At 49.1% G+C, this 23,786-nt stretch overlaps 1 protein-coding gene across 2 annotated transcripts in view; it reads left to right on the top strand.

Annotated features, from left to right (window-relative positions):
* The window catches only part of scara5 (scavenger receptor class A member 5), a 123,013-nt gene extending 101,135 nt beyond the window's left edge, over window positions 1-21,878 (top strand). For both annotated transcript variants that reach the window (XM_031901895.1, XM_002941449.5), the window contains exons 8-9: window positions 15,996-16,190; window positions 21,333-21,878. In XM_031901895.1, coding sequence (XP_031757755.1) covers window positions 15,996-16,190; window positions 21,333-21,469 — 332 coding nt within the window. In that variant the 3' untranslated portion in view covers window positions 21,470-21,878. The remainder of the gene's footprint in view (window positions 1-15,995; window positions 16,191-21,332) is intronic.
* Window positions 21,879-23,786: the final 1,908 nt, after the last annotated feature.

Raw genomic sequence — 23,786 nt, 5'->3', positions numbered from 1 at the left:
AGGTTGAACGCTGGTTGTGCAAGAGGATGAGTTTCCATTTCTTTTTGCAGTCCCTTAGTGAAAGAGGGAGAAGAAACTCCAACACCTGATGGAGAAGCCTCAGTGAATGGTGGGTCCTGAAGTGATCAATGACTTTCTAGCAGATGGTTAGAAGTTTATTTGCTCTAGAAACACCATGGTGCTGCCTAGATACTCTAAGAACAGATAATAGACACTAAGAACATAAGGTGAGGAGCTGCCTAGATGCCATTTGGTCTAAAAACTCAAGGTAGGGCATTATTTTAGATACTATTTTCTGTAGTAACCCAAGGTAGGGGACTAGACACTCCTAGACTCTATTTGTTCTAGGATGACAAGGTAGGGGACTATCCTAGACACTATTTGCTCTAGGACAGTGGTTCTCAACCTTCTTAATGCCACAACCCTTTAATACAGTTCCTCATGTTGTGGTGACCCCCAACCATAGAGGAGCGGTATCTCGGTTCCTAAGACCATCGGAAGTATGTGTTTCCTGAAGGTCTTAGGCAACCCCTGTGAAAGGGTCATTTGACCCCCAAAGGGGTCCCGACCCACAGGTTGAGAACAACTGCTCTAGGATGATAAGGTAGGGGACTATCTTAGACACTATTTTCTTCAGGAACACATGGTAGGGGACCTTGACTAGAACCTACCCTAGACTCTATCCTACCTCAACTAAAAACCAGGAGTGGAGTCAATAGCCCAGCTCAATGCTACTGAAATTCTGATTTTGATTTTCTGAATTTGCCCTATTCCTTTTGTTATCCACTTTCTAAAACCCTGTAGTACCCATCTAATTTTGGTACGCTTGGATAGTCCACTCACCCTTGGTGAGGAGTGTAACCCATGAAGTAAGTCATAAATGGGTCATGTGGACCCATAGGGTTTAGATTTAGAAGTTATTGGCCCATAGATGTAGTGATCACTTCCTGTCGCACTTTATTATATAAGGGGTGAAGGGGTGGCACTTCCTCTTTGGCCTTCATCTTCTGACCCAGGTGGAAGTGTCTGGGGGAACCTGATGTCAACAAAGCCCACTAATGAGTCCCGGCGAGGAGGCCAGATGTGAGCGCGGCTGGAATATGAGGGATGAGAGAAGCTGCAAGTGATTAGGGGAAGATTCTTTCTTGTCAATGCTAATTTACTTGCTCACAGTGTATATCCCAATGTGTCCCTACTTGCCCTGTGCAGAAACAGGACCAGTACAAGGAACATAAAGATGTTCCCCTGTGGTTTATATTCAACAATTGAGCCGTTCCCCAGGAGCCACCTCTACAGGGCTCATCTGCACTCCTGGAAATCTCCCTCCAGCCTAAGCAACCGGGCTGCCATCCCAATGGATTACTAGCCCCGGTTACTAACCAACCTGCTACTAATTGAATGGGTGCTCCAGGCAACTCAACTTGTTTGCTCTTACCAGCTCTTACTGCTCTCACTAGCTCACACTGTCTATCAAACACCCCAACAGGAACTACCTGCCACCATCTTGTCCTAATTCTTGGGCTCCCTGGTGTCACTAAGGCCTTGGTTACCTTAGGGCCTAATCTCCTTACTGAGGTCTCACCAACAGCATCTGCCCCTCCTGGAGTGGTGTTCATGTGGCTCCTCCCCTTATAGATTAGGGAGCGGAAACTACAATCACTACCCCTCCCCTGGTTAAATCCTTACAACCTTTACACTGTTAATAGTTGGGGCCATTTAAGACTTCTTCTATTGTCCCCTTCTTCTATCTCCATTTGTTGCTTGTTGTCTCCTCCGTTCTTCTAGTAGCCACCATCATTTCACACCTTCCTTTCCTGCTGCAACTTCTCTCTGAAATTCCCCCCTGCATTCCTTCCTAAGGAACTTGCCCCCAGCTACTTTAGAACTTAACTGAGACCTTAAAGTTGTAAGCTCTACGGAACAAGGACCTCCAGGACAGGAATTAATAGGACTCACTTAGATTGTAAGCTCTACGGAACCAGGACCTACAGGACGGGAATAAATATGACCCACTTAGATTGTAAGCTCTACAGAACCAGGACCTCCAGGACAGGAATTAATAGGACCCACTTAGGTTGTAAGCTCTACAGAACCAAGACCTCGAGGACAGGAATTAATAGGATTTACTTAGATTGCAAGCTCTACAGAAACAGGACCTCCAGGATGGGAATAAATATGACCCACTTAGATTGTAAGCTCTATGGAACCAGGACCTCCAGGACAGGAATTAATATGACCCACTTAGATTGTAAGCTCTACAGAACCAGGACCTCCAGGACAGGAATTAATAGGACCCACTTAGATTGTAAGCTCTATGGAACCAGGATCTCCAACACAGGAATAAATATGACCAACTTAGATTGTAAGTTCTACAGAACCAGGACCTCCAGGACAGGATTAAATAGGCCCTAAATGGCTAGTTTATAGTAATGTTTGGCACAGCCAGACCGTGTCAGCGCCAGGTTGCCGTGTAGCCTCGTTGCCTCCGCCAGACAGTAAAACAGAATTCCCCCTGATCCCCCGGAATAGAAACCATCTGGGGGCCTATAAATCACTTGCTGTTGTTCTTTCCCATTAGCCGTGTATAAATGATATGGAATGGGATAAACATATTCCCTGCCGGCTCTTCGTGGTTCTATCGCTTTCTATTTTTATTTGTTTCATCCGCTGAGCGAGTGTTTATATGGCAGGAATGCGCAGTCCCGCACCTTCCCCGCCGCTCATACATCGCCATTAACCTTTCTGGGAGGCGCCGGGAGTAACTAATAACATCTGCGGGTTCTGTTTGTGCAATCAGTCCGTTCCATCAATGGGCGCAATTATTGGGCAGAGGTGCAGCGCTCACGTGGAGTCCTCGGGGTATGGGTTTGATACAATATAAGGAGATGTAGGGGCTTCTTTATTAACTGAGACACAGAGGTCAGAGATGCACAACTGCCAGTGGCGTGACGAGATGTTACTGGGCCCCACAGCTAATTCAATTCTAGAATATTAGTAAATTGACCTGTTCTACCAAGATATATGAAATAGCTCATGTATTTAGGAACCTTCTGGGCCCCCTACCCTCCAGGGCCACCACAGGGTCTGCTTCCTCTATAGTTACGCCCCTGGCAACTGTGTCTTCTTGAAATGGACCAGGTCAAAAAAGAAGAAAAGTGTATTTATTAGCGTTTGTCAATATGTGCCTCTCAGATCCCAAATCAAACCGTGATATTGACAACCACGCCGGCTGCCATCTTGCTTATGGAGTGGTCGGTTCCAAAGCACGGTGCTCCTGTGTGACCTGTGTCATTGCTGATATAACGATGTACGTTGGCCAACTACATGGGCAGATGGGCTGCTAATATCTGTTAATGGGCACCTTAAGGTTTGTGATAATGAACATTGACACATCGGGTAGAGTGCAGTTGCAGTTGGGGTCACTAGGTGGGGTCAGTGGTGGGGTCACTAGAGAAGTGGTGGGGTCAGTGGTGGGGTCACTAGAGAAGTGGTGGGGTCAGTGGTGGGGTCACTAGAGAAGTGGTGGGGTCAGTGGTGGGGTCACTAGAGAAGTGGTGGGGTCAGTGGTGGGGTCACTAGAGAAGTGGTGGGGTCAGTGGTGGGGTCACTAGGTGGGGGTCAGAGGTGGGGTCACTAGAGAAGTGGTGGGGTCAGATGATGGTTTTTGGAGCCTCCCACAATGCACCAGCACCTGAGGGCGTAACGGGACTGGCCATGTTGAGTGGCAGAAAAGTTGTGCCAATATGGCGGATACTTTCAACCAGGTAGCAAAGATATGAGACAGGGACAGGTGGAAGTTCAGCAGCAAGGGGTATAACCACTGGAGCCAATAGGCAGTCGGCAACAGCGAATCCGGCAAACAGGGCTCGGCAAATAAGCTCAATAGATGAGAAAAGGGCTCGGCATGACTCTGGTAGGCAAGGAATTGGCACGTTGGCCCACTTGGCCCAAACTTGTTGCGTCCCTCATAACACGAACACCAGAGACGACGCAGCCTGCCCCCCATTTGCAAACACTTGCGCTCGATTGGATGCATAACTGCGCTGCTTCCATGAATGGCCCTTGTAGTGAGGTGCCGAGGAGTAGTGAGGGGCTTGAAAAGTGATGCCAGTGAGTTACTATTTGCCAATGGGAAACCAGGAAAATGATTTTAACGTGGGAGGAGCAGGTTCTCTCTCAGATCCGAGACCTAATTATATGATACCTATTTTCCCTATTTTTTTAACATAAAGCACTAATTTACAAAGCTGGACTATTTTACTGAAATTCACAAATTACAAGCCCCTCCTTTCTCTAAGCAGCAGCCTTTGAGTAGCTCAGTATCAGGGGCTTGTCAGTGTACTGGTATTTAGTTTTATCACTTCTCTTTGAAGTTCATTGGTATCAGAATATTCCAGAAAAGTACAAAAGAGAAACTGGCTTCATATTCTCGTTTAGTGCCCCAAGTAACAGAAACCGTAGATATTTCTTTATTAAAAAGAATGTTCGGCACAAGCCCTATTCATTCAATTCAGGTGGAAGCACGGTGTATACTGTTCCTTTAATGACATTTGAACCAGTTTCCACATCAACCAATATATTTCCATCTTTTATGAGAGCCCGAATTTCAACCCACATCTTTGTACTATTGATGCACTTACAGCCTTTTGGGGTCACTAGAGAAGTGGTGGGGTCAGTGGTGGGGTCACTAGAGAAGTGGTGGGGTCAGTGGTGGGGTCACTAGGTGGGGGTCAGAGGTGGGGTCACTAGAGAAGTGGTGGGGTCAGATGATGGTTTTTGGAGCCTCCCACAATGGGGATGCAGTAGATATAATCTATTTGGATTTTGCCAAAGCATTTGATACCGTTCCCCACAAACGACTGCTTTCTAAGCTAAGGTCTATTGGTCTTAGTGAAGTCGTTTGCACATGGATAGAAAACTGGCTACAGGATCGGGTACAGAGGGTGGTTGTTAATGGCACATTCTCTACTTGGAATAAGGTTCTCAGTGGGGTCCCTCAGGGTTCTGTACTGGGTCCACTTTTGTTTAATTTGTTCATAAATGACTTAGGGGAGGGTATTATGGGTAATGTATCAGTGTTTGCAGATGACACAAAACTCTGCAGACCAGTCAATTCTATCCAGGATGTGACATCCCTGCAGCAGGATCTTGACCAACTGGCAATCTGGGCAGCTAAGTGGCAGATGAGATTTAATGTGGATAAATGTAAGGTCATGCACCTGGGATGTAAAAATATGCAAGCCCCGTATAACCTTAATGGGACTGCACTAGGCAAATCCATAATGGAGAAGGAGCTTGGAGTCCTTGTAGATAATAAACTTGGCTGTAGCAAGCAATGCCAGGCAGCAGCTGCAAGGGCAAACAAGGTTCTGAGCTGTATTAAAAGGGGTATAGATTCACGGGAGGAGGGGGTTATTCTTCCCCTTTACAGAGCACTGGTAAGGCCCCATCTAGAATATGCTGTTCAGTTTTGGTCTCCAGTGCTCAAACGGGACATTATTGAGCTAGAGAGGGTCCAGAGAAGGGCAACTAAGCTGGTAAAGGGTATGGAAAGTCTCGGTTATGAAGAAAGACTGGCCAAGTTGGGTCTGTTTACACTGGAGAAGAGGCGCTTAAGAGGTGACATGATAACTATGTATAAATATATAAGGGGATCATATAATAACCTCTCTAATGTTTTATTTACCAGTAGGTCCTTCCAACGGACACGAGGGCACCCACTCCGTTTAGAAGAAGGGAGGTTCCATTTAAATATTCGGAAAGGATTTTTTACAGTGAGAGCTGTGAAGTTGTGGAATTCCCTCCCCGAATCAGTCGTACTGGCTGATACATTATATAGCTTTAAGAAGGGGCTGGATGGATTCTTAGCAAGTGAGGGAATACAGGGGTATGGGAGATAGCTCTCAGTACAAGTGAGGGAATACAGGGGTAGGGGGGATAGCTCTCAGTACAAGTGAGGGAATACAGGGGTAGGGGAGATAGCTCTCAGTACAAGTGAGGGAATACAGGGGTAGGGGAGATAGCTCTCAGTACAAGTGAGGGAATACAGGGGTAGGGGAGATAGCTCTTAGTACAAGTTGATACAGGGACTGGTCCGATTGCCATCTTGGAGTCAGGAAGGAATTTTTTCCCCTCTGAGGCAAATTAGAGAGGCTTCAGATGGGGTTTTTTGCCTTCCTCTGGATCAACTTGTAGTTAGGCAGGTTAGGTATAGGCATTATGGTTGAACTTGATGGACGTATGTCTTTTTTCAACCCAACTTACTATGTTACTATGTTACTATGTTACCAGCACCTGAGGGCGTAACGGGACTGGCCATGTTGAGTGGCAGAAAAGTTGTGCCAATATGGCGGATACTTTCAACCAGGTAGCAAAGATATGAGACAGGGACAGGTGGAAGTTCAGCAGCAAGGGGTATAACCACTGGAGCCAATAGGCAGTTCTTTATTAAAAAGAATGTTCGGCACAAGTCCTATTCATTCAATTCAGGTGGAAGCACGGTGTATACTGTCCCTTTAATCACATTTGAACCGGTTTCCACATCTTTGTACTATTGATGCACTTACAGCCTTTTGGGATCACTCTTTGCAAGTAAAGCAATCAGTTCCTTACTTTCTACCTTGGCCTTTCTGGTTTCTGCTTTTTAACAAATATTGTCGTATCCCTTCTTCTGCCTTCTTCCTTCCTATTATCTCCCTTATATCTGAGTTCCGGCACATAGGGGGCCTTTAATGCTTTTACATTTTGTGGGAATAAATCGAGGACAGTGATGGTTTAATATCATCAAGGCAACAACATGACATGAAAGTGCCAGAGACTAAAAATCTAATTGCCGATGAACAGGTGGGATTTAAAAGCCCCTCCAGGGTACAAAGGCCAAGTAGAAAGCAATACTCGGCCCAACGGCGCGGAGCTTCACGCTGAGTTCTCTGAAGCTGAGACAAGACAGTTTTATTGGTCCCAGCGAGACCCCAAATATAATCCGTTTTTATTAGCTGTTAGCGAATGTAAAGGAGTAAAAATATAGGCAGAACAATTTGTTGATCCGACAGGACACTGTTTAACGGATCTGTGACTGGGGCAGAATGGAAAGGGCGGCCGGCGCTCAGCGCTATGTCATTCCCGGGATAAGCTGTTATTCTAGCAAGCGGATAATCGCTCTTGGGATTGGTCCGTTACTTACAATCTGCAGAACTCATTAATCAGCTCTTGGGCCTGGCACAGAGACTGCAGCACAAACTGCTCGTTAATCAGCTGCGCGAGTGGTGCGTCCTGAGCCGGGGGGGGGGGCAGTTTAACCCCCAGGGGGTTGTGGGTTGGTGAAACAGGTGAATGTGTTCCTATAGCCGTGTCTGCTGAACCTACCGGTCATAATAAGTTACTTATTATTTGGAGGGGCTGAATTTGTTCGAGACTTAAGGTGCCCATACACGGGCCGATTCTAGCTGGCGGTATTGGTCAACCTGCCCGACCGACATCTGGCCTGAAATCGGGCAGATCTCCATCAGGCAGGTATGAAATTTAGTTGGCTCATTAATACGGTCCCTGAACCGACCGACGCCTATACCCATCGTTCTAATTCAATCGTTTGGCTCAAGGGCCAATTGGTTCCTTAGACCGATTCAGCAGCTTTTCGGCCCATGTATGGGCACTAACAACGGGACTGCCCGACCAACATCTGACTGACCAAAACACCTGAAATCGGCCAGATATCGATCTGGTTGGTTTAAAACTTTGGTTGGATCGGGGACCGCAACGGCTCGTTAATGTGGTCCCTGAACCGACGGACATCTAAACCCGTCATTCTAATTCGATAGTTTGGCCTCAGGGCCAACTGGTCCCTTAGACAGATCCAGCAGCTAATCGGCCCGTGTATGGGCACTACCGACGGGCCTGTCCAACTGATATCTGGCCTGAAATTGGGCAGATCTCGATCGGGCAGGTTTGAAATTTAGTTGGATTGGGAACCGCATTGGCTCGTGGGTCCTGAACGCCTATACCTGTCGCTTCAATTCGATCATTTGGTCCCAGGACCAAATGAACAAATTAGCCCGATATCACCCACCCGTAGGTGGGAATATCTATCCCCTCGCTTGGCGTGTACTTAGGGGTATATTTATCAAGCTTTGTGAAAAGTGGAGTGAAGCATTACTGGTGATGTTGCCCAGGGCAACCAATCAGCAATCAGATTTCAACAGTTAGAAAACCAAAGCAAAGCATCTGATTGGCTGCTATGAGCAACATCACCGGTAATGTTTTAGTCCACTTTTTACACAGCATGATAAATATACCCCTTAGCGTGTATGGCCACCTTTACTATCTCTGAGGATAACAAGTGGACATTGCGTGTCCGTGTCCATTTTTGCACTTTGGTATCGCTGTATTAGATTACCCATTGGCTGATTCTTTTCCTTGTATATAGGTAATCGCTATACTTGTGTGTTGGAATTGATATTAGTGGTGACCCCCATGGTGTATCACTTGGAACCCTTTAGGTGGTAACCGGGCAATTAAGTACCAGGCTTCCCAGTCTCACCCACCAATGCCAAGGGGGGGTTTCCCAGGTTTGTCTGATCCCCATCAGGTAGGTGCCAGGTGTATTTTGGAGTATGCTGTATCTTACCTTAGAGTTACTAAGGCATCGGTAGTAAACCAGCCACCTATGTTTTTACAACCAACACTATTGCCCTCACTGCCCTTCCCTCAGCTAGAGGGCGTTGTCTAGATGCCCCGACTTCCCTTTCCTGAGGCCTGACCCACCCCTGGCACAGCCTGGCTGAAACCAAGGAGAAGTACGTAAGGAAAGATCACCAAAAACATAAAAGTAGTGTCCCCAAACCCCTGCCCTTTAGCTGCCATTGACTCCCTTTCTAATAAAGTTCTGCTACGGGCAGTTACCTCTGCCAGGATGCCCCCTACAAACCTAATTTTACCCATCTCTTCTCTATACCATGTGGCTTTCCTTCTGGGACCATCGTTGCCCTGTATAAAAAAACCCTGACCTCTAGTTTTGCAAGAAGATCTGGGTGGGAGTTTTCTGTTGTCATGGGACCCTCAGACTAGTAGGGTAGCCTCATCATTTCTGATAGACGTATTCAAGAAGTTTTCTTCTGGGTTTTAACTGAATTTTGAAGGGAAGGTGGTTGTGGAGAAGAGTATTTGCTCTTAATTGTGGCCCTGGGCCAGTAAATATTTGTATTATTTATATATATTTAGAAATAGAGAGAGATTTAATGGGATGTAGGACCTGCTGGCCTCTGCTTGTTTCAGAACTCCCTGCAGATATCCCCTATGGCCTTTGTAATGTTGGGCAATATGTGTTGGTAAATCAATGTCCTACTAACCTCAACTGCTCCCTATCTGGAGGGTGGGGGGTTAACTAGCCACAAGGTCTGTTTCGGTGCCAATATTTGTGCCTGACACACAAGAGCCTATGTACAGACTGGCACGTGGGATACCCATAGACACCCTCATGACTGTCCCTTACTAAGGTGACACTCCACCTGCCCTAGAAGGAATCGTAATAGCCAATAGCCGGCTGCCATAGTCCAATAGTGGCAAAATGGTCTTGAAGTTCAGCCAATGCTGCTTGGCCGTAGCGTTGGATCACTGTGGCAGAAAATGTATTCCGATGTGTTCCTGGGGCATAGGCCAACCCAGAAAGGGCCACCCACCGCCATTCGCCAGCATCTTGATCTGCTGCCATGTAGAACTTATTGAGCTACTGGGGCCTCCTGAAACTGCCTCCTTATCAATACAGATACCCCAAACATACCCACCCTTACAATAAAGGGAGAGGCTAGGGCCCAATCCTGTCTGCCTGGCACTGATCGCTTCCTCCTTGTATCTGGACCTTGGCCATGGATCACGATAACATTCTGTCCGACGTCTCAGTGCAGCCAAGAACATTAGAGAACTTGTTCTGTTGCTTTTTATTCCTGTCATAACATAAACATTCCATCTAAATCCAATCAAATGGTTTGTTCTGAAGGGGCCAACCCGTCCAATTGCACTGATTGGCCCAAACATTGTTCTAGAAAACCGCAAGGGTCTGGCACGGGCACTTGATTAAATAACCACGTTACCTTATTGATTTAGGATTCCGCTGAGGACATTATTATTATCATTGTATCAGAACCACCCGCGCTTATATACACGCCCCGAGACCTTCAATGAGCCAATGGGCCAAACTGGAAGGTGTAGGAGGAACGACTTGGGCCTCGTAAAATAAAGTCAAATCTTCTTTTCTGGCCGTAGATCCTTTTCTCATTAAGGCAGAACTAAACCGGCTCTAACCCCCATTTTCATGTGTTTGAGGGGAACAAACAGCTCAGAAGTCTTTGCCCAATTAAAATGAAAGTCACAAAGGGATCTGCGCTGATTAATCTTCTGATAAAGCCGGTTAATTAATTAACGTCCCTTTGGATTTCAAAAACGATTTCATTTGGCCGGCAGCCTCTGCCAAGCGCCTTAATTGCTCCGATTCCACACGCCTGACTTGGCAACGATGGACATAGTTAGGAAACAATGGGACGGAGAATGAGGCAAATTGCCCCAGGTCTTTTGTGTTTTGCACATTCCGAGCAGCTCCGCTCTGTTCAGGTTCAGTGGGTCGTCTACGGGCCGAGGGGAATAAGGACACACACAATGGAGCATTGGGCTGACTCTGCACATTTTGGGTCCCTATGGCACCCAAACACCACAGTTGGGAGATCATATGACCAACCCAGCAGGGAGAAATTGCCCCCGGGTGCCTTTGGATCTCATAGTAACAGCTGATATAATATATATTGTATTTATTTAGAATCTGCAGGCACTAATAATAACTTCTAAAGGTCTATTTAGGCCTATTAGTGACCCACTGATGAGTCCGTTACTTGGTAGAACATGGGTTTCATTGTAGCTCTTGCTTAGTGAGCCTGGAAGTCAGATAAACTGTGAATATGAGGGATTCAGGCTAGGACTTTAGTGAACCTTTCCAATCCAATTATGTGCAAGCCAAGGAAGCCATAGCAGGTAGAAGAGCCAACACCCCTCAAGTACCAGGGCTCGTTTTCTATCTGTCCTGCCTGTGCTGCCAATTCCCACCCAAAACTGTGAGGTTTCTCAGGAATGTTGGATGGAGGCAAATACCCAGACATATTGAGAAAAAGTCGACAAATGAGCAAATCTTTCCCCCAATATGCCCACCTTTACCTGTGGAAACCAGGAAACCATTTCCTGCTGTAGGCCTTTCCCCCCCAATATGCCCACCTTGGGTCAGTGATATGGGTGAAAGAGATAAGAAAAGTCGAATTGAGGACCTCAACAACGATCTGATGCAGTCCCCAATCATGCCTGTCTGATCAACATCTAGCCAGTTGGCCACCTTTACCTGTAGAAACAGGGAAACCAAGGTACAGCTATGTGCAAGGCCTACAGCAATTCCTGCACCTTCTAGGGACATTGAGGCAATACCGTGGGGCCACCCAAAGATAAAAGCCCCCTGTGTGTTAGGGCAGAGTGCTTAGGGCATAGAGGTTCTTCACCACAACATTCACCAAAATCAAACCCAGCAATTCAATGCACCATTGTTTCCATTTTTGAGGGAAATGAGGTGGGAGGTTCCATCAGGATTGTGGTGAGAAGAAGAACCACTCTTTATCTTGGAGTGTTGGGCAAATGTATTCGGAACCATGTCCAGTTCTCTCTTCCTGTAAAGGAAAGGCAGAAAACACTGAAGCTGAGGATCAAGTCTTTCATTGGGTGGGTGAATGTCCTACAAAGGCCCATCACAGCCCTGATCTCAATCCAGTTCCGAGGGACTCGTCCAGAACCGGGGTTCAACTGTACCAGATGTGCCTGGAAGGGGCAAGATCCCTGCCATACGACGCCGGTACCCACCAAAGATTCAGACCCATTATTGAAGCAAAAGGTGCTGAAGCCCAGAATTGATATAAAAATATCAAAAAGAGAAGGGAATTTAGCAAAGGATTCGTTAGTCAGTAATTAATTAGAGAACTGGGCAGGGGCGTCAGTATTATTCTAGGCACCGTTTGTATAGCTGAAACCGAACGTCCAACTCCCAGCGGCGCAGGAGGGGCGCCACTATTAGGTAAGAATGTAACGAGCCAGGAATTTCAATTATAATTAAGCCCACATAACCACAGCCAATCAGAGCCGTTTATATCCTCCTGTAATTGCTACCAGAGCCAATGGTCCCAGGGCCACTTGTCTCTCAGTTGCTCGGCAGCCGCGGCCTACGGGGCACCCACATATGTTTTGGGGCGTTCCTGATTCCTCATGATACTTTCACCTTCAGGCCTTTGTGGGTTGTTATTTCTCTTTCTTCTATAAAGGGTTTAATCAAGATCTGGCCGGAGACTTCTCCTCTCAACTGGAGTTGGGTTTTTCTGGAAGGTCCAAGCATCTACTCAGGTGGTTATTTCAGATGTTCCATGAAGGAACCGGCCCAGACTTAATTATAACCCCACTCCTGTTACCCTTATGTGGGACATCTGGGCTGTTAAACCTGTATTATCTCCTCTACTGTTGCAACTTTGTATCTATGATCCCATCTGTAACCGGGCAGAACCTTGGAACTGTCACCTTCTCATAATCACCATTTCCAGGAAAATAGTTCAAGTCGGCCCCGAGACAGAGGAATAATTAATAACTGATGGTTAAGGGTTGGGGGAGGAGGAAGAACAAGCTCAGAAGATCTCAGTAGTCACGGGGCCGAGAGGGTTCTGGTTGTTCAGTTGCCGGGGCCCATGGGAAAGGCGGCAGTTGTCAGGACAGAGCGAGGAGGAGGGGCAACTAATTATCCTATATTTCTCTAGAAAATCTGCCGGCAATAATATGTGAATGAAGCTTCTCCCCGGAATGTCAACACCAGCGCTCGGCCACCTGTTCCTGTTTATTTCTGTTTGTTTTGGGATCATTTGTATCATTTCAGTTTATTCACTTATTTTAGCAACAAGTGTGGGAGCCAATTCCCCATTGTGAGAAATGGAAGATCTCCAGATAATGACTTGGTTCTGAACCCCTCTGTCTGGGCAGGGTCCCTCTGTGTCTCCCCATTCTGTATGTGCCCCCCTCTGTCTGGGCAGGGTCCCTCTGTGTCTCCCCATTCTGTATGTGCCCCCCCCTCTGTCTGGGCAGGGTCCCTCTGTGTCTCCCCATTCTGTATGTGCCCCTCACCTTCCCCTCTGTCTGGGCAGGGTCCCTCTGTGTCTCCCCATTCTGTATGTGCCCCCCCCTCTGTCTGGGCAGGGTCCCTCTGTGTCTCCCCATTCTGTATGTGCCCCTCACCTTCCCCTCTGTCTGGGCAGGGTCCCTCTGTGTCTCCCCATTCTGTATGTGCCCCTCACCTTCCCCTCTGTCTGGGCAGGGTCCCTCTGTGTCTCCCCATTCTGTATGTGCCCCCCCCTCTGTCTGGGCAGGGTCCCTCTGTGTCTCCCCATTCTGTATGTGCCCCTCACCTTCCCCTCTGTCTGGGCAGGGTCCCTCTGTGTCTCCCCATTCTGTATGTGCCCCTCACCTTCCCCTCTGTCTGGGCAGGGTCCCTCTGTGTCTCCCCATTCTGTATGTGCCCCTCACCTTCCCCTCTGTCTGGGCAGGATCCCTCTGTGTCTCCCCATTCTGTATGTGCCCCTCACCTTCCCCTCTGTCTGGGCAGGGTCCCTCTGTGTCTCCCCATTCATTATGTGCCCCCCTCTGTCTGGGCAGGGTCCCTCTGTGTCTCCCCATTCTGTATGTGCCCCTCACCTTCCCCTCTGTCTGGGCAGGGTCCCTCTGTGTCTCCCCATTCTGTATGTGCCCCCCTCTGTCTGGGCAGGGTCCCTCTGTGTCTCCCCATTCTGTATGTGCCCCTCACCTTCCCCTCTGTCTGGGCAGGGTCCCTCTGTGTCTCCCCATTCTGTATGTGCCCCTCACCTTCCCCTCTGTCTGGGCAGGATCCCTCTGTGTCTCCCCATTCTGTATGTGCCCCCCTCTGTCTGGGCAGGGTCCCTCTGTGTCTCCCCATTCTGTATGTGCCCCTCACCTTCCCCTCTGTCTGGGCAGGATCCCTCTGTGTCTCCCCATTCTGTATGTGCCCCTCACCTTCCCCTCTGTCTGGGCAGGATCCCTCTGTGTCTCCCAATTCTGTATGTGCCCCTCACCTTCCCCTCTGTCTGGGCAGGGTCCCTCTGTGTCTCCCCATTCTGTATGTGCCCCTCACCTTCCCCTCTGTCTGGGCAGGATCCCTCTGTGTCTCCCCATTCTGTATGTGCCCCCCTCTGTCTGGGCAGGGTCCCTCTGTGTCTCCCCATTCTGTATGTGCCCCTCACCTTCCCCTCTGTCTGGGCAGGATCCCTCTGTGTCTCCCCATTCTGTATGTGCCCCTCACCTTCCCCTCTGTCTGGGCAGGGTCCCTCTGTGTCTCCCCATTCATTATGTGCCCCCCTCTGTCTGGGCAGGGTCCCTCTGTGTCTCCCCATTCTGTATGTGCCCCTCACCTTCCCCTCTGTCTGGGCAGGGTCCCTCTGTGTCTCCCCATTCTGTATGTGCCCCCCTCTGTCTGGGCAGGGTCCCTCTGTGTCTCCCCATTCTGTATGTGCCCCTCACCTTCCCCTCTGTCTGGGCAGGATCCCTCTGTGTCTCCCCATTCTGTATGTGCCCCTCACCTTCCCCTCTGTCTGGGCAGGGTCCCTCTGTGTCTCCCCATTCTGTATGTGCCCCTCACCTTCCCCTCTGTCTGGGCAGGATCCCTCTGTGTCTCCCCATTCTGTATGTGCCCCCCTCTGTCTGGGCAGGATCCCTCTGTGTCTCCCCATTCTGTATGTGCCCCTCACCTTCCCCTCTGTCTGGGCAGGATCCCTCTGTGTCTCCCAATTCTGTATGTGCCCCTCACCTTCCCCTCTGTCTGGGCAGGGTCCCTCTGTGTCTCCCCATTCTGTATGTGCCCCTCACCTTCCCCTCTGTCTGGGCAGGGTCCCTCTGTGTCTCCCCATTCTGTATGTGCCCCTCACCTTCCCCTCTGTCTGGGCAGGATCCCTCTGTGTCTCCCCATTCTGTATGTGCCCCCCTCTGTCTGGGCAGGGTCCCTCTGTGTCTCCCCATTCTGTATGTGCCCCTCACCTTCCCCTCTGTCTGGGCAGGGTCCCTCTGTGTCTCCCCATTCTGTATGTGCCCCTCACCTTCCCTTCTGTCTGGGCAGGGTCCCACTGGGGTTCTGTATTTGCCCCACTGGGCAGGGCCCCCCCTGGGGTTCTGTATTTGCCCCACTGAGCAGGGTCCCCCCTGGGGTTCTGTATTTGCCCCACTGAGCAGGGTGGCTCTATGTTCCTTACCTGACCCAAAGGGCACAACTAAACCTTAATAACAAGTCAGAACTCTGCACTGTAAATATTTTATTATCTTCATTTTATAACAATCATTTCTGTTGCGTTTATAGCTGCGCAGCCCCCCCCGCCCAATCAGCAAAAGCCCCTCACATCTGCTCTGAGTTATGGGGAGTAAATGGTCCCGGGGGGGGGGTCCAGCTGTTCGGCACCGCCCTGCTCCGTTAACTCTTTATAGTTATTCCTTCATAGAGCCTGGGCTGTTATGGGTTAAAGAAGCCCATAGGGAATCACTGGGATTAGAGGCACCGGCTCTGCCCCCCCCCCCCCCACAGTAATGGAACAGTCCCAGAAACCTAGCGACGTCCAGCTCTCCTCTCCCCATTGGCTGTGGTAGTGAACATGGGGGTTTCTTAAACTAATGGACTGGGGGGCACTGAGCAACCCCCATAATGCACCATTTCTGTCCATATAAAGAATAATAACACTATATGGGGGCGGGTTTGGAGATAAATATCACTGGTGATGTTGCCCATAGCAACCAATTAGCAATTAGATTTGAACAGTTAGAAATCAAAAGCAAAGATCTGATTGGTTGCTATAGGTAAACGCCCCACAGAGAGCTCTCTTTATTGTGGGGGTCGTTCCCGGACACCCCGAGATTAACAGCTTTGCTTGGCGGTTTCCCAGGTGCGGTGGAGGAGAGCGCGGTGCGGTTAGTGAATGGCTCGGGGCCCCACGAGGGCCGCGTGGAGGTGTTTTACGACAAGCGTTGGGGGACGGTGTGTGACGACGGGTGGGACAAGAAGGATGGAGACGTCGTCTGCCGAATGTTGGGGTTCAAGGGGGCGGAGGAAGTGTACAGGACGGCCAGGTTTGGCCAAGGTAAGAGACTGGGGGTGGGGCCAGCTGGGGAACATCTGGGTACTGAATATGGGGTGTCTGGGGCCCACCGGGGCTGTACCCTCAGAGCCCCCCAATAGGGGCATATTTGGGGCTGTCGCTGCCCTATGGAAATCAGTGGCGGAGGCGGGGTTTTTTAAATAATAAAAAAAATAAAAATTAGGCTCCGTCCCCAAAACAAGTGCCTTATTATAAATACACCTTTGCCCCCCCAGTCACAGACCTTGCTCCTCCCATTCATGAACCTCCACCCCGCCCCCTGCGTGCTCCATCAACCTAATTATGCTGCCATTTGAGGGGGGTTTTTCTAGGGGTCCCCCCAGCTTAATCCGACCCTGATCCAATGTTGACTATTTGGGTGGAATAGAAGACATATCAATGCCTGGGTTGCTAGGGTCCAAGTTACCATAGCAACCAAGAAGTGGTTTGAATGAGAGACCCTGCCCCATGTAACTCCTCCCCTCTCTCATTATGCAGCGCCACGCGTTTCGCCCCTGATCGCTATATCCCTATAGTATTTATGTCCCCAGACTGGGGCCCCAGGGGCCCTACCAGAAAACCTTCACTCTTCAAGCTATTTTTCATCCACTTCTCACTCAAACTTTATATTTTCCTACTTTCTTCTTTATATTTAGTTGATTTGTTCCTATAGAGAAACAGGGAATGAGCATGAATTGGGCCAAACGGTTAGAGGCAGGGGGGCTCCCTGACCCCGGGGCCCACGGGGCATTTCCCCCCAAGTCACAGGGGTGTTTGCTCCCTATTATCCCTGTTCCTCCCAGGAGCCCACGTTATTGTATCTGGCTGTAGCCCAAGGACTGAGAGGGAATTGCCCCCAGCAATTAGCAACTGCTAATATCCTTATCATTTACAGTAGGGGGTACATTATCCCTTATAATACATGAGTGATACTCAGAGTTCCCTGTATAACTCAGCCTGCAGCCTTATGCCTTTATATGGGGGGCACAGAACCCCTCAGTGACTGCTAATATCCTTATCATTTACAGTAGGGGGTACATTATCCCTTATAATACATGAGTGATACTCAGAGTTCCCTGTATAACTCAGCCTGCAGCCTTGTGCCTTTATATGGGGGGCACAGAACCCCTCAGTGACTGCTAATATCCTTATCATTTACAGTAGGGGGTACAGTATCCCTTATAATACATGAGTGATAATCAGAGTTCCCTGTATAACTCAGCCTGCAGCCTTGTGCCTTTATATGGGGGGCACAGAACTCCTCAGTGACTGCTAATATCCTTATCATTTACAGTAGGGGGTACATTATCCCTTATAATACATGAGTGATACTCAGAGTTCCCTGTATAACTCAGCCTGCAGCCTTGTGCCTTTATATGGGGGGCACAGAATCCCTCAGTGACTGCTAATATCCTTATCATTTACAGTAGGGGGTACATTATCCCTTATAATACATGAGTGATACTCAGAGTTCCCTGTATAACTCAGCCTGCAGCCTTGTGCCTTTATATGGGGGGCACAGAACTCCTCAGTGACTGCTAATATCCTTATCATTTACAGTAGGGGGTACATTATCCCTTATAATACATGAGTGATACTCAGAGTTCCCTGTATAACTCAGCCTGCAGCCTTGTGCCTTTATATGGGGGGCACAGAATCCCTCAGTGACTGCTAATATCCTTATCATTTACAGTAGGGGGTACATTATCCCTTATAATACATGAGTGATACTCAGAGTTCCCTGTATAACTCAGCCTGCAGCCTTGTGCCTTTATATGGGGGGCACAGAACCCCTCAGTGACTGCTAATATCCTTATCATTTACAGTAGGGGGTACATTATCCCTTATAATACATGAGTGATACTCAGAGTTCCCTGTATAACTCAGCCTGCAGCCTTGTGCCTTTATATGGGGGGCACAGAACCCCTCAGTGACTGCTAATATCCTTATCATTTACAGTAGGGGGTAGATTATCCCTTATAATACATGAGTGATACTCAGAGTTCCCTGTATAACTCAGCCTGCAGCCTTGTGCCTTTATATGGGGGGCACAGAACCCCTCAGTGACTGCTAATATCCTTATCATTTACAGTAGGGGGTACATTATCCCTTATAATACATGAGTGATACTCAGAGTTCCCTGTATAACTCAGCCTGCAGCCTTGTGCCTTTATATGGGGGGCACAGAACCCCTCAGTGACTGCTAATATCCTTATCATTTACAGTAGGGGGTAGATTATCCCTTATAATACATGAGTGATACTCAGAGTTCCCTGTATAACTCAGCCTGCAGCCTTGTGCCTTTATATGGGGGGCACAGAACCCCTCAGTGACTGCTAATATCCTTATCATTTACAGTAGGGGGTACATTATCCCTTATAATACATGAGTGATACTCAGAGTTCCCTGTATAACTCAGCCTGCAGCCTTGTGCCTTTATATGGGGGGCACAGAACCCCTCAGTGACTGCTAATATCCTTATCATTTACAGTAGGGGGTACATTATCCCTTATAATACATGAGTGATACTCAGAGTTCCCTGTATAACTCAGCCTGCAGCCTTGTGCCTTTATATGGGCACAGAACCCCTCAGTGACTGCTAATATCCTTATCATTTACAGTAGGGGGTACATTATCCCTTATAATACATGAGTGATACTCAGAGTTCCCTGTATAACTCAGCCTGCAGCCTTGTGCCTTTATATGGGGGGCACAGAACCCCTCAGTGACTGCTAATATCCGTAACTGCCGGAGAGAAGTGGAACAGGGGCCCCAGGGTCTCACACCCCAAGTAAATCTCTTTCCCAGCAGCACAGACTGTAGGGGCGGAGCCTATTCTCTGAGCCCATAAGTTCAGTTCAGTTCGGCTCAGATTCACCATCAGGATTTCTCCCGACAGACAATGAAGCTGATTATTCGCAGCCAGCGCTGAGTGAAGCCCCCCGATAGATTTCTGCTGGAAGATGGAGCTGCCATTACTCAATATAAATAACAAAGCTCCGCCCATAAGGGGCCCTGGCGCAAAGCAATATATTATATAAATATTATAGAAATGCCTCTATATGTGGGGTGTGGGTTTAGGTAATTGAAGAGATGTAACAGGGAATGCTGGGAGACACCCCAGAACCCTTAGGAAGCCTGGGGGCAGAAAGGGTGGCTGGGGCAGGAAGGGTGGCTGGGGGCAGAAAGGGCCAATGAGCCCTGACATTGGTGGGATGGGACAGACTGGGCGGTGCCAAGGCCAATCAGCCCCGACGTGAGTGGGATGGGACAGACTGGGCGGTGCCAAGGCCAATCAGCCCCAACATGGGTGGGATGGGACAGACTGGGGAGTGCCAAGGCCAATCAGCCCTGATGTGGGTGGGATGGGACAGACTGGGCGGTGCCAAGGCCAATCAGCCCCAACATGGGTGGGATGGGACAGACTGGGGAGTGCCAAGGCCAATCAGCCCTGATGTGGGTGGGATGGGACAGACTGGGCGGTGCCAAGGCCAATCAGCCCCAACATGGGTGGGATGGGACAGACTGGGTGGTGCCAAGGCCAATCAGCCCGACATGGGTGGGATGGGACCGACTGGGCGGTGCCAAGGCCAATCAGCCCCGACGTGGGTGGGATGGGACAGACTGGGCGGTGCCAAGGCCAATCAGCCCTGATGTGGGTGGGATGGGACAGACTGGGCGGTGCCAAGGCCAATCAGCCCTGATGTGGGTGGGATGGGACAGACTGGGCGGTGCCAAGGCCAATCAGCCCCAACATGGGTGGGATGGGACAGACTGGGGAGTGCCAAGGCCAATCAGCCCTGATGTGGGTGGGATGGGACAGACTGGGCGGTGCCAAGGCCAATCAGCCCCAACATGGGTGGGATGGGACAGACTGGGTGGTGCCAAGGCCAATCAGCCCCAACATGGGTGGGATGGAACAGACTGGGCGGTGCCAAGGCCAATCAGCCCCGACGTGGGTGGGATGGGACAGACTGGGCGGTGCCAAGGCCAATCAGCCCCAACATGGGTGGGATGGGACAGACTGGGCGGTGCCAAGGCCAGTCAGCCCCAACATGGGTGGGATGGGACAGACTAGGCGGTGCCAAGTGGCACGGGGAGACCAGATTGAGCGCATTCCCATAGTAGCCTGTGGGCAAAGGCAACTTGGATCAGCACCGGCCTGGGTTTCCCATCAGATAAGCCTGGAGACCAATGTGGCCCCCGGTGGGTTTGGCCAAATCCTCGGCATAAAGAGCAGCCAGAAAATGTGAGATTGGTCTGTAGGGCAACTTGTTTGTTTGGGGTTTAGGCTTTTACTTTCAGAGCCCAAACGTTATTAGAATCACATGTTCCGTATAGCGCCGAGCCCCCCCCCTCTCCGAGCCCCCCCCTCTACCCCCCCTCCCCTCTCTGAGACCCCCCCTCCCCTCCCATTGGCCCAACTGCCTTGGTCTAGTGGAACAGAGAAACATTTCCCAGACTGTAGGGGCCGTGTAATCAGTTTATATAGTATTTACTGTGTGAAATGGTTTCTTCCTGCGCTGCCTCAGCCTAATACTGAAGGGCAGTTAGGGGGGGATTTGGGGTGAGTGCTTATTTGTGCCCTGGGTACCCCTGGAACTATAGCGGGGTGACTGTTACCCCAATGTTTCTATATATCTGTAACCTTATTATGGGCTAAGGGGGCCCAGCCTGAAGGCCAGTTAGGGGGGGATTTGGGGTGAGTGCTTGTGCCCTGGGTACCCCTGGAACTATAGCGGGGTGACTGTTACCCCAATGTTTCTATATATCTGTAACCTTGTTATGGGCTAAGGGGGCCCAGCCTGAAGGCCAGTTAGGGGGGGATTTGGGGTGAGTGCTTATTTGTGCCCTGGGTACCCCTGGAACTATAGCGGGGTGACTGTTACCCCAATGTTTCTATATATCTGTAACCTTGTTATGGGCTAAGGGGGCCCAGCCTGAAGGCCAGTTAGGGGGGGATTTGGGGTGAGTGCTTATTTGTGCCCTGGGTACCCCTGGAACTATAGCGGGGTGACTGTTACCCCAATGTTTCTATATATCTGTAACCTTGTTATGGGCTAAGGGGGCCCAGCCTGAAGGCCAGTTAGGGGGGGATTTGGGGCGAGTGATTGCTATTTAATGGGTGCCATTTTGTTCCGACAGGCGTTGGGCGCATCTGGATGGACGACGTGGCTTGCAAAGGGACAGAGGAGAGTATCCTACAGTGCAGCTTCTCCAACTGGGGAAAGACCAACTGTGGGCACGCAGAGGATGCAGGAGTCACGTGTATTAAACAATAATAAGGACACACACTACAAACGGACAGTGGTTCTGGAGCCATTAAATCCAAACTTGGTCCAAACCTGGGACAAGTATAAAGACAAAATGGAGAAAATAACTCTCTCTGACCAAAGACATAAGTATATGATACATACAGTAGGGCCAGTAGGACCTTGGCTCGTTGTCTCCATGACCATAAAGAGGATGAATTGGACTTTACTCGGCTCCCAGAATCCATCGAGAGACCAATGAAATGCTCAAAGCAATTGTTTTTTTTCTATTTACAGGAAATGTATTTACAATCCATGGCAAATACCACAAAGGAACAGTAGCCGGACTACACCGAGGGGGTCCCCGGGATCCAAACAAGCCTTGTTCTGGGCTCTTCTCACATTTTACTACAATAAAGTACTTCAAATGACAGTTCAACAAGGTTCACTATTATTTATATTTGATACAATTGTGCTGTAGGCCATTAGGGTATGTTAAACTGCCTCTGAATATAGTGGTACAGAGTATGGTACAATGGGCTTAATCCTACTGGGAATGCCCCATACATAAGGGGTGGTATTGGAGGCCTAATGCATGTCCAATGGTGTCTCCGGGGTTATTCATGTCCAATAGTGTCTCCGGGGTTATTCATGTCCAACGGTGTCTCCGGGGTTATTCATGTCCTACGGTGTCTCCGGGGTTATTCATGTCCAACGGTGTCTCCGGGGTTATTCATGCCCAACGGTGTCTCCGGGGTTATTCATGCCCTACGGTGTCTCCGGGGTTATTCATGTCCTACGGTGTCTCCGGGGTTATTCATGTCCTACGGTGTCTCCGGGGTTATTCATGTCCAACGGTGTCTCCGGGGTTATTCATGTCCAACGGTGTCTCCGGGGTTATTCATGTCCAACGGTGTCTCCGGGGTTATTCATGCCCAACGGTGTCTCCGGGGTTATTCATGCCCTACGGTGTCTCCGGGGTTATTCATGCCCAACGGTGTCTCCGGGGTTATTCATGTCCAACGGTGTCTCCGGGGTTATTCATGTCCAACGGTGTCTCCGGGGTTATTCATGTCCAACGGTGTCTCCGGGGTTATTCATGTCCAACGGTGTCTCCGGGGTTATTCATGTCCAACGGTGTCTCCGGGGTTATTCATGTCCAACGGTGTCTCCGGGGTTATTCATGTCCAACGGTGTCTCTGATGTATGTATGATGCTTTAGTCTCTCTCATGTTTTGACCCTCAGCATCTCCAAACTGTTTCCAACAAAGGCACCTACAGTATATATATAGGCACGGGCACAAACCTGCTCATCTATCTTTTCCACCATCCCATGGCACCCTATAACCATGGAGAATATTCCGTTTAGGGCTTTGAATGCTCCCTTGGGGCTAATGTAGGACCCAGGCCAACGTCCCACCACCTACTCAAAACATTTAATAGAAAGGTGGTTATTGTGTAAATAAGCAACTGGAAGAACCACGGATACATCATCGTTCACAGGATCTAACTTCTCTAATTCAAAATATTGGGGCTCTTTTGGGACTCACTTGGGTGCCCCCAAGTGCTCAGTGATAGCTTTAGCCTAGTAGCTCATACCAAACGTAGTTGAGCTTCTGGAAGTCACTGTCACCCATTTTACCAAGAGGAACCCTCCGCTGTGTCTCCAAGGACCATTTTATCAAGATGGGTCCAGCTAGTGAACTGTGATGGCTTCTGTTTGATGGTTTCCAGGAAAAGGGCATCTTCTCACCTATTCCATCCAATGTTCTCTCAGCTTCTCCTGGGTACAAGGGGAAAACTGAATGTCCTGAATAACCATTCCATGAATGTAATTCAGTCACTAAGGATTTTTTGTAGGCTTTTTATGTTAATATAGAACAGCGGTTTTCAACCTGTGGGTCGGGACCCCTTTGGGGGAAGAACGACCCTTACTGAGGGGTCGCCTAAGACCATTGGAAAACACATATTTCCGATGGTCTTAGGAATAATTTTATGGTTGGGGGTCACCACAACATGAGGAACTGTATTAAAGGGTCGCGGCATTAGGAAGGTTGAGGACCACTGATATAGAAGAATAGTGGCCATTGTCACCACAATGTCCATATGTACGCATGATAATTACAATGATGGCCACCAAAGGAAGTCGTAATCTTTAATGGGTGGGTTATACCTTATTAATATGTGTGTAAATATTCATTGTTCCATTAGTAAGTCTTTTTGCCTTTATTCTCCATTGGCTATCCCATTCCCCCCGGAACATACGCAACATTTTTGCAGTAGATTTTTCTAGTCCTATTATAAAAAGACTGGAATGAAACCCCGAGCGACACGTTGATTTGTACAA

This window comes from Xenopus tropicalis, chromosome 5 (assembly GCF_000004195.4).
Source record: "Xenopus tropicalis strain Nigerian chromosome 5, UCB_Xtro_10.0, whole genome shotgun sequence".
Taxonomy (NCBI): Eukaryota; Metazoa; Chordata; class Amphibia; order Anura; family Pipidae; genus Xenopus; species Xenopus tropicalis.
Note: the sequence above shows the minus strand (reverse complement) of the source record. Positions and strands in the feature narration are given on the sequence as shown.